General features: G+C 38.9%; 1 protein-coding gene across 1 annotated transcript; it reads right to left on the bottom strand.

Annotated features, from left to right (window-relative positions):
• Positions 1-11,991: 11,991 nt before the first annotated feature.
• LOC104941431 (adenosine receptor A1-like) lies at positions 11,992-13,271 on the bottom strand. The gene is made up of 2 exons (XM_010766533.1): positions 12,892-13,271; positions 11,992-12,640 (listed from the first exon to the last, which is right to left on the bottom strand). Exons 1-2 carry the CDS (start codon positions 13,218-13,220, stop codon positions 11,992-11,994), a joined length of 978 nt encoding a protein of 325 aa, XP_010764835.1. The 5' UTR covers positions 13,221-13,271.
• Between the last annotated feature and the right edge of the window lie 3,916 nt (positions 13,272-17,187).

The following is a 17,187-nucleotide window of genomic DNA, read 5'->3' as shown; positions in this document are numbered from 1 at the left end:
GAACTTCATCTCACACAGCATTGAAATAAAACAGATACACTGACATGACATCACTACCCTTATCAAAGCACCCACAAAAACATACAAATATGTTTTTATTTTAAGTGTAAAGTTTAAATCCAGCTGTGTGCGTAGGTCCGCACCACTCACCCGTGTTCCCGGCTCTGCTCTCAGTTGTTGTGCCCGCTCTGTCCTGCCTGGCAGCTCCGCTCTGCTCCCCCTTCCTCCCTTCAATCTCTCTCATCCAGACTCACAATTGAGAGTGTCTCTAGCTCTATTAAAGCTCCCATTGGGTAATTTAACACCCTATACGAAACCAGAGATCCCAGAGGTAACCACACACAAACTTACACATGCACAAACTAAGACAAACACACACACACAAAGGAAACTCACTGTTTTGAATGTGGGGGTCACCTGGCTCTGTTCTCCCTGCTCTCTCCTCTGTCAGTGGGATAAGTGAGGAAGATAAAGCTCTCTGATAGGAGATTTACCCTGAAGGAGCCAATCACTGTTTGACGTGGTGAGGGGAGAGTGGGACCCTCTCTTTCCCCTCTTTCCTGCAGAGTAAGCATCCACATGCAGGATCCTCCAATCCAGCCTCACCTTGGGGGTTATACTTTATTCTTCCCCTGATACAGCACTTGTCACAGCTCTCAATACCTGCAGCAGCATACATCTGTCCAGTAGATTCAGCCCTGTCTGGTTTATATCCTTAGTGATACCAGTTTTCTATGAAACTGTCACAAATATTTTCCAACTCCTCCCTGAAATCTAAATCTTACTTTATTTCTGTATGCCTTTGCTGAAATCCATAGACATATGCCAATTTGTGCCAAAAAACAAGAATTAAGCAGCACTCTAGGATCAATACCATTGATAAATACTTGAGGTTTTCACTGAGGTCATTTATTCTGGGCACTCGTTTGCCCTAGAGGTGTCGATTATAGATTTATAGGAGTGTTTACGGTGTTTAGAATAACAGACCTTTCTGGGAAAATCCTGCAGATGTGTTTGTGTTTTTCTCATTTATTTTGTCCCTGCCAACTCCTGCACCTGCCAGCTACTGAAAATCTGTCACATTAAAACAGTAGCTCTCTGGCTGTGAAAAATATGTCATAGAATCATGCAATATACCAAGCCTAATTCAAAGGTCAAATTATAATCACAGAAAGACTGCACTTCCTTGTATTACTCCACTTGAATACCCTCAAGGAGCGCAAACTTTAATCAAAGTTCATCTTCTTTTTCAGAAGGACGGCCAATTTGGCAACATAAGTTGAATATTGTGTTACCTGATAGAGAACCAGGTGCCTAAAGTCAGGAAGAAATCATCCCCTCCTCTCACTCCGCTCGTGCCGCAGCCTGGAGTTAGCTGCCTGCAGATCCTCTGTAACATTGCGGCGCGAGTAGCACCACTGCAGGCACGAGCAGATGCATCCAAGGTCACAGAAGACTGTTTGAAGACTTTGCTATACATCATCATGCACTGTCACCTCAAGAAATCTCATTATGTGTCCTCACGGGGGACATGATGCTCATCGATGAATATAAACTTCATTTGTTTGTACCCAAGGTATAGATAAAGGTGTGCCAGGGACGTTCAACTGCACACACAAACACCAGCTGACTTGACATGCACGATATAAAGGGATCTTTTTCTTGTGTGATGTCCTAGACATGTCATTGAGAACGCAGTCAGCTGAGGCATGACCCGCCACTTAAACGCTTCATAATATAATTTGCTACAGGCAAAGAGAGAGGAAGACAGACAGTGATGGAGGGATCATACACTGCAGGAGTCAGACTGAGAGGGTAAATAATCGATCCATTCCCCTGCTAACCGATTTGTTTCAGAAAGAGAGGGAGAGGGGAGGTTAATGGGTGAGATACGAGCCACAGGATGAGGGTGGGCTGCAGTTACTGCAGTGTCACTCGTCTCAGGGATATCGTCCCTCCGTCCGTCCTTCATCCATCGCTCCCTGCGTCCATCCCTCCCCCAATGACACCGTCACCTTACCCGTTAACAGTGTTGACGAAGCAGTTTCTCGATCAGCTTGGTTGTGTATGTACTGATGGTGCAGAGGTATAAACACGTCCTGCGCACCTTCACACAGCTCGTCTTTGTGCGATATGAATATAAGGGAAATAAACTTCAACACCGAAGTGATCTAAAAAGCTCTAGTGTGTTCAGTAAAAGTAAAATGAACGACTGTGAAGATACTTAATAACAGGTTATGATCCTGCATTCATAATATTTAATGAGTCATATATTTTTAGGGGATTTTGTATTGGATTTCTTAAATCTGACAATATTAGTTTTCTCTACTCTTAATATTTTTTACCTTGTATTCTTGTTTTCTTATACTTATTTTTTGCTAATCTTGTGTGAATAATAACTTTTTTGTTTTACCAGTTATTGCATATTTACAGCAATGTCGATGAATGCTGTCTCTGTTAGATACATTTATAAATAATATAGATTTACTTAAAACAATTAACTCTTTATACAGGAAAGTAGCTCCTGTGAGTGTTATTTATGTTATAATTAGGGCCAGTTTTTATAATTTTTTGTTGGGTACATTATTTTAAAAATACACTCATCTAGTATACAGTAAACTCTTGTTTCAAGTTTTTTTTCTGGAAAAGAGAGGAGGGATGTAATGCAAAAAAAGCCCCTGGTCCGGCTTAAACATGGACGCGTGCACCAGGCACTCTTATTTTTTAAAGTAAGTCATACGAAATGAAGAAGAGCAATAATATAAAGACGCATGATATGTAAATACAAAGGAATTGGGAATCTAGTCAAAACCTGCAATGGCTGATTTTTTTGGGGGCCACTAAGGGGCCAACAAAATATTATTTAGCATTTTAAGAGAAAAACTCAGCATTCATTTGGAGACGTGTTTCCTGCCACAAAGCTAATGTATATATTTAGCTTGGTTTTCATTAAAGAAAAATATGGTTATTTATCTCCTTAATGCTCCAGTATTTTCAACAGATAAAAGCCATGGTTGTCTGCCAATCCAAACCCTTTTAGGGCAAGATATATGCATTATCATTCTCTACTGTCCTGCTTTTTTAATGTACTTTGACATATTTTCTATGATAAGTGTTTCCTGTTGGATGTTTTGCGGGATCCCTGCCTTAAGTTTGTGTGAATTGTTGATGAAGTAGATTAGATTTGTCCATTTGTAATAACTTTTTTAAAGTTTAATTTCTAATCCAATTTGTTGTTGATTTATTTGAATTTTTGAATTTGTCTATTCGTCTGTATTTTCTTAATGTGTGGTGCTGTATCAGCTAGATTTTCCCTCAGTCAATATATTTTCATATTATTCAGCTCTGCTCTGATGAATCCAGTCAGAGTACACATATTCTCAATCATAAAAATCACAGCCGGAGTGTTTGTGTCTATGGTTATTGGTTCTAGTGATTGGTTGCTTGATGGGGAATCTCTGGGTAAACGTTGGGGTCTTTTGTCTGACTTTTTCTTTTTTGACATGCACCTCTAGACTTATTTCCCTACACTCTATTAGTCTTTGTAAATGTCAAAGTAACAAAATCTGTGGGCCCTCATCTTGTGAACATGATCTGAGTAATTATAACTTAAAAGCCCATATGCTAGTCCATTAAGGGTGACAGGATTTCAAAGTGCATGTCAGGTAGCACGGATTAGATATTCCAGCCTGGTAATCTTATAGCAGTTGTAAAGGCAGCTGGTTATTCCAGTCTAGTAATCCTATATATTCAGGCAGAGGTTCTCCTCATTGAAAATAACATACAAGGTTGGGTCAGGATACAAGGGCATAACAGACACAGTATAGAAAACCGCACGCAGCTCAAAGAGAGCTCAGAATGCCACAAGTTCATATGGATTCAGTGTCAAACAGTGACCGGGGTTTCTCAATCACAGGTTTGTGATCCCTTGTTGGGTCACTTGCTACCTAGATGTGGACACATAAAACCGTTTTTTTAAAACTGATATATTTTTAAGAGATGATTCATCAAAAAAAGATAGGTTGCAAATATGCATTTTAATTTATTTTAAATTATTTTGGAACTTCTACTGTGGTCTTGACAATAAATTACAAAAAAACTAACAAAACTGCACCATGTAATTCCAATGTCCCTAAATGTGTGGCTTCTTAATTTAAAGCTTTAATGAGATTAAATATTGTCTTTCTTAAGACTGTCCTGGCCAACATACGCAGCAAGAACAATGACAGAAGACACTAAACAAAAAATATTGTATCTTTAGACTAGCTTTACTAGCCAACTTTATTAGCCAACATGCAGTCACATCACATCTTGTTCTGCTAACATCTATGTCCATACAATTCCATCTCCAACAATTCTAACGCACATAACTCATGGTAGCGATATTTTATACTTCATGCTATCTGCACAAACTAGATATCATATGAAAGCTGAGATTCCACAAATTCCATTGGTATAAGTATCATCACTGTGCGACCAAAACTCACGGCAGCGAAAGCTAGGAAAGACAACACACAACTTCACTCTACGGAGCCAAAACGGAAAATACATCTAATCTTTGCTGTTTTCTGATCAAAAGTTGTGTTCAACGGCATTAAAACGCATTTAAACGCTGCTGAAGGTTAATCCAATGTCTCTGTGTCACTTTGAAATGATTACTGATAATCCATCATAACATTTATGGCAATAAACCTATTTTTCATATAGAATGTAACAGAACTTCCGGTTTTGGGCATGCTGCGAGCACATCATTCTAACTCACCAATGGTAATGTTTAGATGGATTTAGGAACTTCCCCCCGATTCTATTGGCTCTAACGATTACAAAGAGGTGTCAATCACCCAAATTGACCAATGGGTTCCAGAGATACGGCAAATACACCCAGAGGTGAGACCGCCTGGACTTATTTTTGCTAAATCTCTCTAAAAAGGTCAAATTTAACTTGTTTTGCATCAATCTTGATACAGGGTTCTTATTATATGTTATCATTTGGATTCCTAAAGCTTTTTGTCTATCCCATCATTCAAGGGTGGTTTTCACTATAAGTCATGTTTTTTTTTAGACGGAAACTATCATTTACATTTTTTGACTATGTTCAATCTGAATTTACTTTAAAATAAAAACATCGATATTGATTCTGACACTTCTATAGCAAACTCACAGGTTTATCATTGCTTTGAGAAAAAAGATTATTAATGTACCCCTTTTAGAAGTGAAGATAGTCATTTGTTCTGGGCATGTCATTTTCGAGCCTGAGGCCTGAAAAACAGGCTCCGGGCTTAACTGTAGCCCAGAGCAGCTTGTTTTACTCATCAATATTTAATAATTTGCCAGCTCCAACAACTGAGCTGTCCGGCGGCCCAGGACTTTATTTTGGGGCTGTTAGACGCTCGCGATTTGTCAAGGGGGGGAGGAGGGAGGCGCTCGTGAATTGTTGTTACGGAAAGAGAGGGGTTTTAGGTTGCCATAAGGCTGTTGACGGTCTTATACATCCATTGGTCGGTTTTGTGGCACATTTGTAACGCTGTGCCAACTTGGGCAAGCACACAGGCAAACTTGAGCACACACAGGGTGGAGAGGTGGAGTGAGGTTGAGCGATGGAGAGAAAGGGAGAGAGAGAGATGGAGCGAGGCAGAGAGCGTGTGCAGCGGTCTGCTTGCGCACAGAGCAGTTTATGAGAGAGCCGGCTTGAGAGTCAATTTCTCTTCAAAATATAATTGATTGCCAGCGTCCCTTGTCCCTGGCTGGCTTGCTAGCTCGTTGGTAACGTAACTGATTTATTCTAATGTGCCTGCATCTGGCGCTGAGTTGCCATATTCCTTTCGTGAACCACTTCCTGATATCCATTGTTGCAGATAAATATAAATGATAATAGCCAAACTAACCTAGCAAGAGTAAACTGACAGGCTGCTGTGCCTCATCTCACTCAAAAACCCACACGACTCAATCCAGCGAAAAACCAGTCTCGCGCGCAGCCTTTCATTCAGAATTTTATTCAGAATTTCATAGCAAAAATGATATTAAACCAATCTTTCAACACAAAAATAAATATTAGGACAAAGCCCTACAAATAACAACAATACACATAGGCCTAATAATAAAAAAATTAATATGTTGTTTTCAGCCCTGATTAAAACAGCGGGCCCAAATCCTGTATGGGCGGGCCCAAATCCTGGATGGGCGGGCCCGGCCCCANACTTTTATAGGGCTTTTCAAGGACTCAAAATCGCTTTACAATATAAGGGAAGGTTAGGGTGGGGGGTATAGGACTATCAAACTTGATCAACCAGCATGGTCCATGCTGGTTGATCAAGTTTGATAGTCCTATACCCCCCACCCTAACCTTCCCTTATATTGTAAAGCGATTTTGAGTCCTTGAAAAGCCCTATAAAAGTATTATTATTATTATTATTATTATTATTATTATTATATTGACTGGTATCAGACCTTGCTGTGTAAAATAATCTTCCTGAGAGGTGCCACTTGTGATGTAGTCTCTGTGGTCTACAGTGAATGTATTCCTGACAGCAACAGGTGATAAGAATCAAAGGTTCCCATAGGATTCCATAAAAAATGCATGCGGGTCGTTTTTGACCCACTTATGGAAGCTTGGGGTACAATTTCTTAAAATGTATACAATTTCAATTTAAAATTTGAATGGCATGATATCCAACACATTTTTTGAGGAATGGCTGGAATATGAAATGATAAAAAAATGTAATTACAAAGATACTTCAAGAAAACCACCTCACCGGGTCAAAAAATGCCCACTTATGCATCTAAAGGTTAAGCTATATGTTAATGTGTGTCACCTCAATTGAAAATATTATTACATCGTTTTTCATTTTAGTTTACATTTTTAAATGTTTTTCTCCTTACTGATAAGCAATATGTAGGCGTTAAATCGGTGATCCTGCTTCAAAACGACACAGTCAGGACAGCCACTCTGCAGCAGCACCACTGGTTCATCATATGGGCTATCTGTTGGAAACACTTAAAGCATACGGATGGTAATAATTAAATCATTTACATAAAAACTATCACTTTATAATCACATAAACACTACATCTTATCCAGATGTTGAAAATATATATAACATACAGTAATTCAAATCATTGTTTGTGGATGATATTAAAAATACAGTGTAGAACTTGTAATATATTAAAAACAAGTCTTTAGTTTCAAAATAGTGATTTTAAGAAGATAATTAAAGAGCATCGGTCCTTAAAAAAACATCTTACATTTCCCAGTGGATATGCTGTTCCCATACACAAATCCATTTCCAGAACCATTGTTGCATACTCCGAACCTGAAAAGCATGTTTTAAAGATTTAACTGAAAGAACATCCACACAAGACATGTTGATGTATGATGCACAAATATTAAGTATACAAATACAGAGAGATATGCATCAGATTCATGTTGATAATTAACCACAACAACAGTAAATAAGGTTGCTTACATTGATTTCCCCTTGTAGTTGTCAATAAATGTGTTCGGTGTCTCTGTAGAGGTAATGTCCACTTCAACACTTGGCCATAAAACATACCTCATGAGTAATGACCACAAACATATCTCAGAGGACATGGCTATGACTCGCCAATTCCCAGTCAACTGAAATAAGAAATATGATATATGTCAAATGTATGTTTCCTTTATGTTTCAAAATACAACTTTAACAGTGAGGATGTTGCTTGCCCAGGGAAAAAGAAATGTAGCACAAATCGTTACAGTATATTCAACCTAGATCTGTCTAATAAAACTAAGAAAAATACAAAGGGAGTTATAAATGTGAAAGGAGACTTACATCTGGAGCCTTGTTCACTGGCTGCAGCAGCTTCTCACAGGCCAGCGGCGCAGGCTGGCACACTGAGGAGAGACTCAGCACAAGAGCAGCGACACACAGAGTCTTCATCGTGGCTGTGATTCCTCTTCATCGCTCTCAGGTCAGTGTTATAAAGATATCACTGACCAATTAATTCTGTGCAATATGCATCCACCCTGTCTGAGAGGGTTCAAACTGCACTGATGTAACCCAGAGTGTAAGCATGACGGGAAATCCTTCATGTTTACTTATTACACAAACTGAAATGCAAATACTGCAGGGTTAATTATTTCAAATTTGTGTCACAACAACACGACTAGTAGTGTGTCCTAAATCCATGATACACAGTGATTTAAGGACATTTTAAGAATGTAGGGTATGTACATTGGTTTCAGTATACTTCATTTTGTCACATTTCCAGACAGTTTACGTTCTTAAAAACGCTGCACACTATTCTCCAAAAATGAAAGGCACAAAAAGAAAACATGGAGCTAATAGAGCTGAAACAAAATAAAACATATATTACATATAAATGATGGTCAATCAGCTAAAAACATTGTGATAAAGCATAGTGTGACATTTAAGGAAGAAATGCTCCAAAAGTAGGATCTGGATCTGGAAAATAAATATTTCAAGTCATCTTGTTGAATTAAGAGCTATCAAAGTGTTGTGCTGGAGCAGAAAACCCACATATTATTCTATAACTGTTCACTTATAGTATAAATACTTATTAACTATTTGTTTTATTATTTATATACTATTAGAGCATTGAAAAATGGGGCCTTTTTAGATAAGTCAACATGCTTGAACTATGGTTTTGTATTTTTTGGTGAGTGCACCTCAAATGACGCAGAGTGCACTGGTGAGTGCACCTCAAATGACGCAGAGTGCACTGGAAACTCAAAGTATCCTGACTAAAGGAAAATGAATTTCTTGCTTAAATGTTTACCAGAATGCAATGCACCACCTAATCGGCATAAACACGACATCATCTACACTTGTCAAGATGCTTTATACCAGTGGTTCTGTTTGGATGTATAGCACACTATTCAATGAAGGATGTGGTTTTGTGGCTTCCTCTGTTCTGGCCTGATAGCTTGTTATTTGACACAAATATAAACCACCTCAACTGTGGCTGGATCTTACTTGCAGACTAAATTCACTTTAAATATATTATTAAAAGAACTGCTGACAGGCTAAGCACTTCCTTTAAGTTTTCACAAGAGCACATTCCGTCTTAGACAAACACTCAGAGACAATAGATCATCAGCTATCAAACATTAGTCAGAGAGTCAGAGAGGAAGCAGAATGAATGTGGAGGAAATTATCTACACGTTTTTCGAGGTGCTCATTGCTGTTAGCTGCTGTCTTGGTAATATGTTGGTGATTTTGGCGCTGTGGACCAGTAAAAGCATTCAGGAGCCCACCTTCAGTCTTATCGTCAGTCTGGCTGTGGCTGACTTTTTGGTCGGCTGCGTTGCCATACCGATGGCTGTGGTGGTNACATTGTTTTGTTTGTTAAACGCGCCGTTAACGTTTGGCGAGGCCTCCCAGCATACCATATACCACACATTACGCTACAACTTTAGGCTTTTGTAATTTTTTTTTTTTTTAAATAAGGCTCAAAGAACGAAAAGAAGAAACTTTCAGTAGTGTATTGCCGTAACATTATGTGCCAAGCCGAACGTAATTTATGATGTGTAGACGTGCATCAAGAGATAAAATAATCTCGGGGACTAATCTTCTGGAAACACGTGTTGGACCTTCTATTACGGGCTGACTTTAGACTTATACACTGCACCTACGTATATATATGATTTTCCCTGGATAGTACGTTTTACGTTAAAACACTACAGAAAATTATGTATTTTACACACAGTGGCCACGCAGCCCCTTGAGTGCGTCGCAGTCTTTTATTTTGGGAGAGAGAAAAAGAGAGGCCATGGGTTTTAGAGAAAATTTTTGCCCACATGTGTCACGCCTATGTCTAAACGAACGGCTCGTCTGCAGAAGTTTAGCCGTCGCCTGGGGTGTCTTTCAACCGATAGTTTTTGTTTACGGACTGCACAAACATGCATTAGAGGCAGAACAAATGTAATCGTTCGGAGCGATTGTGAGTCTCGATTGGTCATGACACGTCCCAAAGGGTTTGAAAAGTCGGGCGCTGGGGGTTTTATTGTCACGGTCTCTGACCGCAGGGGACAGCCCGCCACCCCCCCCGACCCCCCCGACTCACTTAATTAAAATAAAAGACTTTTTGTGACCGCGATCACTAACAGTTTCCCCCTCGTGCAATCAATAATTATTGAAATTTTTTTTTTACATTAAATATTTTTTGAATTAGTTAATAAAAAAATAAAAGGCAAAAATAAAAGATTAGTAGAGCGCTGGGGTGAGTCCCAGAGCGGCTGGAGGGGTGAAACCCTTTGGGACGACAATCTCGTGTACACAAATTTTTCGTCCTTTATCTTTATTTTTTTCCTTGAATGGTAGCAGTATTTGGACGTTTCTCTTTTTTACAATGCCAAACACTTACTTCGTCCTGACTTGGGTTACTGTCTATTGTTCTTTTGTATTAATTTTTTTTTCCATTCATTAGGCACATAGAGGGTAGGGTTAAAAAAAAGAAATAATTTGTGCATTTGCCTTTCTCGCAGCTCTCCGGAAAACGGTCGCGGCAAACATAGATATACCGCGACGAAAAAACGAAAAAACGAAAATATGGAATGATTACCAGATTACCAAGTAACCTCGCTCCCGCCCCGCTTTGAGTGCCCTTCCACTAACAGTTTTGTTTTACGTAGAAGAGGTGCTAAACTTTAAAGCGTGACTATAGGTCGTAATAAGCTGCTGAACAATCGACCTATTTGGTCGTATGAGTTGGAGGACTTGTTGGAATATCTGCATGCTCACTGGAAAGTGCCCTTGCATTCTATCTAATGACCAACAGGGGGTGCGCCTCCTGGTTGCAGCAAAGCTCTGATTGTATTTAAGTCTTTGAGAAAAAGTCCCTGAACACACTTTATTTCTAACCTCATTGAACCTTTTAACGTTTATGTGATCTTAATTGCTATTTTCAAGCCTTCTTTAATACTGCCTGATGTTCATTTTATAAATGATTAGCTGGAAACCCAAAGTACAGCTAAGGCTCATTGTAATGTCATTAGTTTTATTTTATACATTAGATATAATGGCACTGGATGAAAAGTGATTCAATCATCCTGAGAGAAACATGAACATGAGTACCAAATTCTATGGAATCCATGTAGTAGATGTTGAGATATTTGGGCTTGGTGAGAAAGGGAAGACTTTGAAGAGCATTTTGCAATCAGGATACAAGAAAGGTCACTGTATTCCAGTATTGTTGAGTCGTGGCTGAACCTGTCTCTGCGGTCCTGCCTGACTCTCACCATACTACTTCCCTGATGGCTCCCACAAGATTGCTGACATCCTCGTGGATTCATCTTCTTATTATAGACACATGCATTTCCAAACATTTGGTCTACCTATGTTGTAAATGTATTATCTTTTTGATTTACACACGGCATCTATTGCCCGTCTGTCCGTCCTGGGAGAGGGATCCCTCCTCTGTTGCTCTCCCTGAGGTTTCTCCCATTTTCCCCTTTAAACTGTGGGTTTTCTCTGGAAGTTTTTCCTTGTACGATGTGAGGGTCTAAGGACAGAGGGTGTCATATTGTCATACTGATATTCTGTACAAACTGTGAAGTCCACTGAGACAAATGTAACATTTGTGATATTGGGCTGTATAAATAAACATTGATTGATTGAGTATTGTACAAAAAAATAAGACTGAAAAAAAAAGACATTTTAAGTTTACATACAAGACCAGTCTCACACAGTTGCCTCTGACATTAGTGCAAAGCAGGAAGTTTCCAGTCGATCAAGATTATTTATTTTGCCAAGAAGCATTCGCCGCAGGAAAAGACAGTTCGTAGGAATTGAGTGAACTGCTTCAGATTTCTTCTCCAGCAAACATATTACAATGCTTTGATCAAATAAAAAAACACTGATAAACTATAAAAACAAAGATTTCTGAACTAAAAACGTGCAAAAGCTAAATGAAATACATACAAGAAAATGTATGGATCTTTTAGATGTAACAATATGAGTATAAGCTTGCAACAAAGAAGCAAACAAATCTTCCTTCACTTATTATTGGCCTCACTGTTCAAGTTACTACTGGGATTGTCTGTTGTCTGGCTTGTCTCAGATCCTTGATTTATTTCTCCACATGAGATGTACTGTCTCCAGAGCTTTAGGTACGCTGTCTTGATCTTTTCTATTTTGAACGCATACACAACTGGGTTTACAGCCGAGTTAGCATGAGAAAGCAGAATGCCAACATAGATATATACAACTGGTATATCGTTATTCCCACGGAAGTAAGTAATGCAGTTTATAATGTGGATAGGGAGCCAGGACAAGACAAACAGAGCCAAGACCAGGGACAGAGATCCTGCCAGCTGTTTCTCTTTCTTCAGGTACTTCTGACACTGTTTCTGAGCTCCGTTGCCTGGTTTATCTCGAAGGTTTCCTCGGATGGTGTAGAAGATGTAGCCGTAAAGAGCGGTCATCACCAACAGTGGTATCAGGGAGCAGAGAACAAAGTTGAAGTAAACCAGGTATGACATGGGGATAACAGCAATAAACTCACAGGTAATAGAGTTTGCTGACTTAGACAGGGTGTCATGGTTGTACCATCCAAGCACGGGAACAAAACTCAGTGGTATTGCAAAAAGCCAACATGCTGCGACCACAAGGCAAGAATGTCTCTGCGTCACAGTCCTTTTGTACCTACAAAGAAAAAAAAATGTAATCCTGATAACATTAATCATGTATTAAAAATACACAGTGCATTTACAAATTATATGAAACAATCAAGTCATTGTAGTGATGTACAGTTGTTATAGTGCAATCCATGCAAAAGGGCAAGAGATGAGTTTAACATAAAATAGATATTGATGTAAGGCTTATGATTTAAAGCCAAATTGAGCAGCAATATTTAACTTTTCTCTGCACAATAAACAATCCAGAAGAGGTCTTACCAGAGAGGGATATGCACCCGGAGGAAGCGGTCCACAGAAATAGCCGTGAGGGACAAAACTGAGACCAGAGTCAACAGGATGACCACACAGCTGATGAAGACACAGCCATGAAATGAAGTGGGCACTCGTCCGTCCACCACCACAGCCATCGGTATGGCAACGCAGCCGACCAAAAAGTCAGCCACAGCCAGACTGACGATAAGACTGAAGGTGGGCTCCTGAATGATTTTACTGGTCCACAGCGCCAAAATCACCAACATATTACCAAGACAGCAGCTAACAGCAATGAGCACCTCGAAAAACGTGTAGATAATTTCCTCCACATTCATTCTGCTTCCTGTGACTCTCTGACTAATGTTTGATAGCTGATGGTGTTGCGTGTCTGAATGTGAGTCTGAGACTGTGCTGTTGGGCATTTATATCATTCATCTAGTTATTGTGAAACCTTTGAGGAAGTTCTTGGCCACACAAGTTTTTTTTTACTTTGCCTTCAAGCTATGCATCTGCATCTTTTTGCAGGCTAATGACATTATACTTGTTTGTCATTGTATTATAGAATTTCATTTTTTTTAATGCTGGATCAAATAAAAATATTGTGGTTTCAAGAAAGAAAAAAACATTGACAACAAATGCATCTTACACAAGTAACTTTACCGTTAAAGTAATTTTACCACATTTTATGTTTTGTGATTATTGACACAGATTTGTGACCGTGCAAAATACTTTGTTTTTAAACTGCTGCCCTAAAGCATGGAAGGTAAGTAAGCCACAACCAAATTCACCATGCAAACATCAAGGTCAACAAGCCACTATTCCACTAATCCATGAGTTTCTTTCAGGTACAATGTCACAGTCAACACTGAGCTGATTTGTATTGTGCTGCATTTGTCAATTCAGTTACAGTAACAGCATATAATACTTTTGATACCAATAAGAATCCCACATCCTTGTTCTTAAACTCTGAGAATGTTTTTCTCTCACGTATCTGCTGTGTTGTCTTTGTACCACTGGTGGTGTATTTATCATCTTATAATATGCATCAAAAGAATGAATGTTACTGACTTACATACAATACTTGATTACCATATTTGCATTCAATTATCGAATTAGCCCAAATTACACCTTAATTATTATTTTAAATTAAGTTTGTTTATATGTCTATTATAATTGACATTTTGCAAAGGTGACAGTGATATTTGGTGCCATTAACTTGTCATGCATAAAGTTTATTCTGTCACGGAAAACAATTATAAAGCCAGTTAACAATTATTTAAACTATACTTTCAATAAAAAATAATTCCCCAAAGACTATTCAATTATAAAGACAGTGAATTGGGGCCCTGAAGTGGCCTGATTAATTAGAGATTACTGTAAAAAGTATACACAGATTTGGGAAATCATATTTCAGATTCAGATTCAACTTTGTCTCTATATGTACTAGTGACGAAATGTAAGTTAGACATCTGACCAGAAGTGCAAAATAGCAGTGCAGGAGTCTACATGATAAGAATAATTATAAATATAATTATTATAAATAGGCTAAACAGATGAATACGTGACGTGCGGTGAGGTTCATGGCTGGTGAGGCACTGACTCTTTCAGAGTCAGATTTACAAATATTATATTTTGACCTTAATCGAAATATTCTGTTATTTTCAAAAGCTTTTTTAGTCTGATGTTTCGATTCATTTTAAACAGACTGTTCAACAAAAGGATACCCAAAATCTAAATATTGGATTGTTCTCTCTTAGTAAGATCCCATTTTCATTACAATTGTGGTCTTACCTTGACTTGAAGATGAAGTGTATCCTTCTGGACAACAATCTCTATAACTTTTTTGTAAAAGTCCTCCTTATCTTCCTCTAATTTCAAAAGTCTAGCTTGTTGTTTGCTTCTACCACTCGTCCGTTTATCAAATTTGAAAAGAGACGTGTAATTTGTTGAGGTCTCTCCAGAATGCTCAAACTCCGACTGTCATACACGTGGTACACGCCGTCTCTTTCTTCGTCTCCTCAGGCGTTTGTCTATTTGAATGCCGCTTCATGTGTCTACTTCTCCTGTTTTTGAGGCGAGCTTCTTGTCTATGCAACCTTACGGACATAGTCGAATTACAACACAAAACATCGTAAACATGAAGCCAGAGACGACCATAGCACCAATACGACCAGATACGACGCATACGGACAAGATACGAGCGCATACGTACGCAGGATACGACCGCAGTAGAGGAGCGGAGTCCACTTTTCGTATGTCGTATTGTCGTATGGTGTGAGGTGGTTACTGTTTTGGGTGAATACGACCAAAACGACCAGTTGATACCGACCAGAATAACGCAGTGTGTGACGAGCGATATACGACAGAAAAACAGTGTCCCATAGATAGATGAGCGCAAATACAATTCATAATTTATATGTTACATAAGAGAACCATTGATAGTTGTTATCTGTAAGCATAGCGACAAGTATTGTCATAAAAATAAATTATTTAATATTTAGAGTGTATGTTATGATGAATGTGTCTGTTGATGAGATTTATGGGAAGTATTAATTTTTGTAGCGTAACTAATTGTTAGTGTGTAGGGGAATAAATTGAGCAGAATGGGTTTGTCTGTTCATAAAAAAAAGAAAAAGAACAATATAGTAAAGAAGAAGGCAATACATAAGAGGCCGAGAAAGCGGTATACCGTCGGTAAAGAGCGAGAGGTTGTCAAAAAGGCATGTCGGTTCAAGCGAGCGGAGTCTACTGGGCGAGCGCGAGAGGATAGGCAGATTTTATTCTTACTAAAGACAGTGAAAGTTTAACATGTTACGACCAAGTGCACGCGAGCACCGCGGCAGCGAACAGCGAGCGACGAGCCCCACCCAAACACCGAACAAGAGAGAGAAAGGTAACTAAAACAGAGGTTTTCCACGTCGAGAGGGAGTCGACGAGGTTAGGGGTTTTTGTCCCGGAGATTTCGCTGGACTCCTTCCGCCGTCACCGAGAAAGGAAGAGGAGACCGAGAGTTAAGTCCCGACGGGAGCCCCGACGTAAAACATCTGCGTAGTGCAGGTGAAGACGGGCTTTCTTCCGACAAGGTAAATTTTTTTCTCCTCTGAGAGGCTTACGCCGGGTGCTTACGTCGAATAAAAGGGCCTAAAACCTCGATGTGAGGAGCGTACATAGGAAAACTAGTAGAAATATTATCCGAATTTCTAGAAATAAATTTGAAATAGGATAGGTTTATTATTCCTGTTAGCTGTTTAGTCTGTCGTCCGCGAAAACGAACTAAAAACAAAAACGTCACGGACAGGTTTCCCGTACGTTCGACACCGACAGGAAAATTAGAGAAATCAAAAAATTTTTGGTTTTGTCATGTAGTGAGAATTACCAGAAATTCCTAAACAAACAGACTTTAGAATCTCAATTTACGAACGTTATTATGAAAATACGTTGGAGACAAATTATAGTAATAAGTGAAAAAAATAAAAAGCAACAAAAAGCAGACATTGAACCCTGTAAGACCTCTTTTACTGAGACGACCTCTTCCTGGGATTAGACTTTTCACGTGTCGCCTAGAGTCCTGTCTCGGGTAGGTGGACCTGTGGGCACCTCTTTCGTTTTGCCGCAATTCCTTGTGAGGATGTTGGGTCTGGAGACGAATTACGGCAGGAGGTCTGAACACAGAATCAAAGTCTAAAAACGTACACAGGGGAAAGAAAATTATCTATAAATTGCTAATATCGAACTCGACAGACTAAGGGTTGTCGACGTATATATGAACGACGTGTATATTATGTTTATTTGTTGAGCTATTGTGTGAAAACGACTATAAACACAATATCGACCACCTACGAATTTATTGTACTAACAAAAGGGAGAAAGAGTTACTGACTTCTCGAATATTATTATCTTCTGTACTTCGACGTCTCTCCTACTATATAAGAGATGGAGATGAACACTTATTCTTACTTTTATGTTTTACATTAATTTTATCATTAACAATGTGTGTAACAAAATAAAGTAAATGACTCCAAAATTGGTGTAATTGAAATGTTGTACACAACTTCTTCAGCTTATATCTATAGAGATCCAGTAATGTGACAGATTCAAGTCAAATTAACATAATTTATGTTTTTTATCCATTATCTTTTTCCATTGCGTTGGCTTACCGCGCATCGTGCACTGGCATTTATGCATCGCGAGGCATCCGATCTGACACAGTAATCTCTACCTTTTAGGCCTAGGAAAATGCCTGAACCTCAGAAGACTCAGTCAGTAACTTCTCTAGGCTAGTATGCTCAGGAAACTCAAGTT

Source organism: Notothenia coriiceps, unplaced genomic scaffold (genome assembly GCF_000735185.1).
Source record: "Notothenia coriiceps isolate Sejong01 unplaced genomic scaffold, NC01 NC01_scaffold00000311, whole genome shotgun sequence".
In the NCBI taxonomy this organism is placed as follows: Eukaryota; Metazoa; Chordata; class Actinopteri; order Perciformes; family Nototheniidae; genus Notothenia; species Notothenia coriiceps.
Note: the sequence above shows the minus strand (reverse complement) of the source record. Positions and strands in the feature narration are given on the sequence as shown.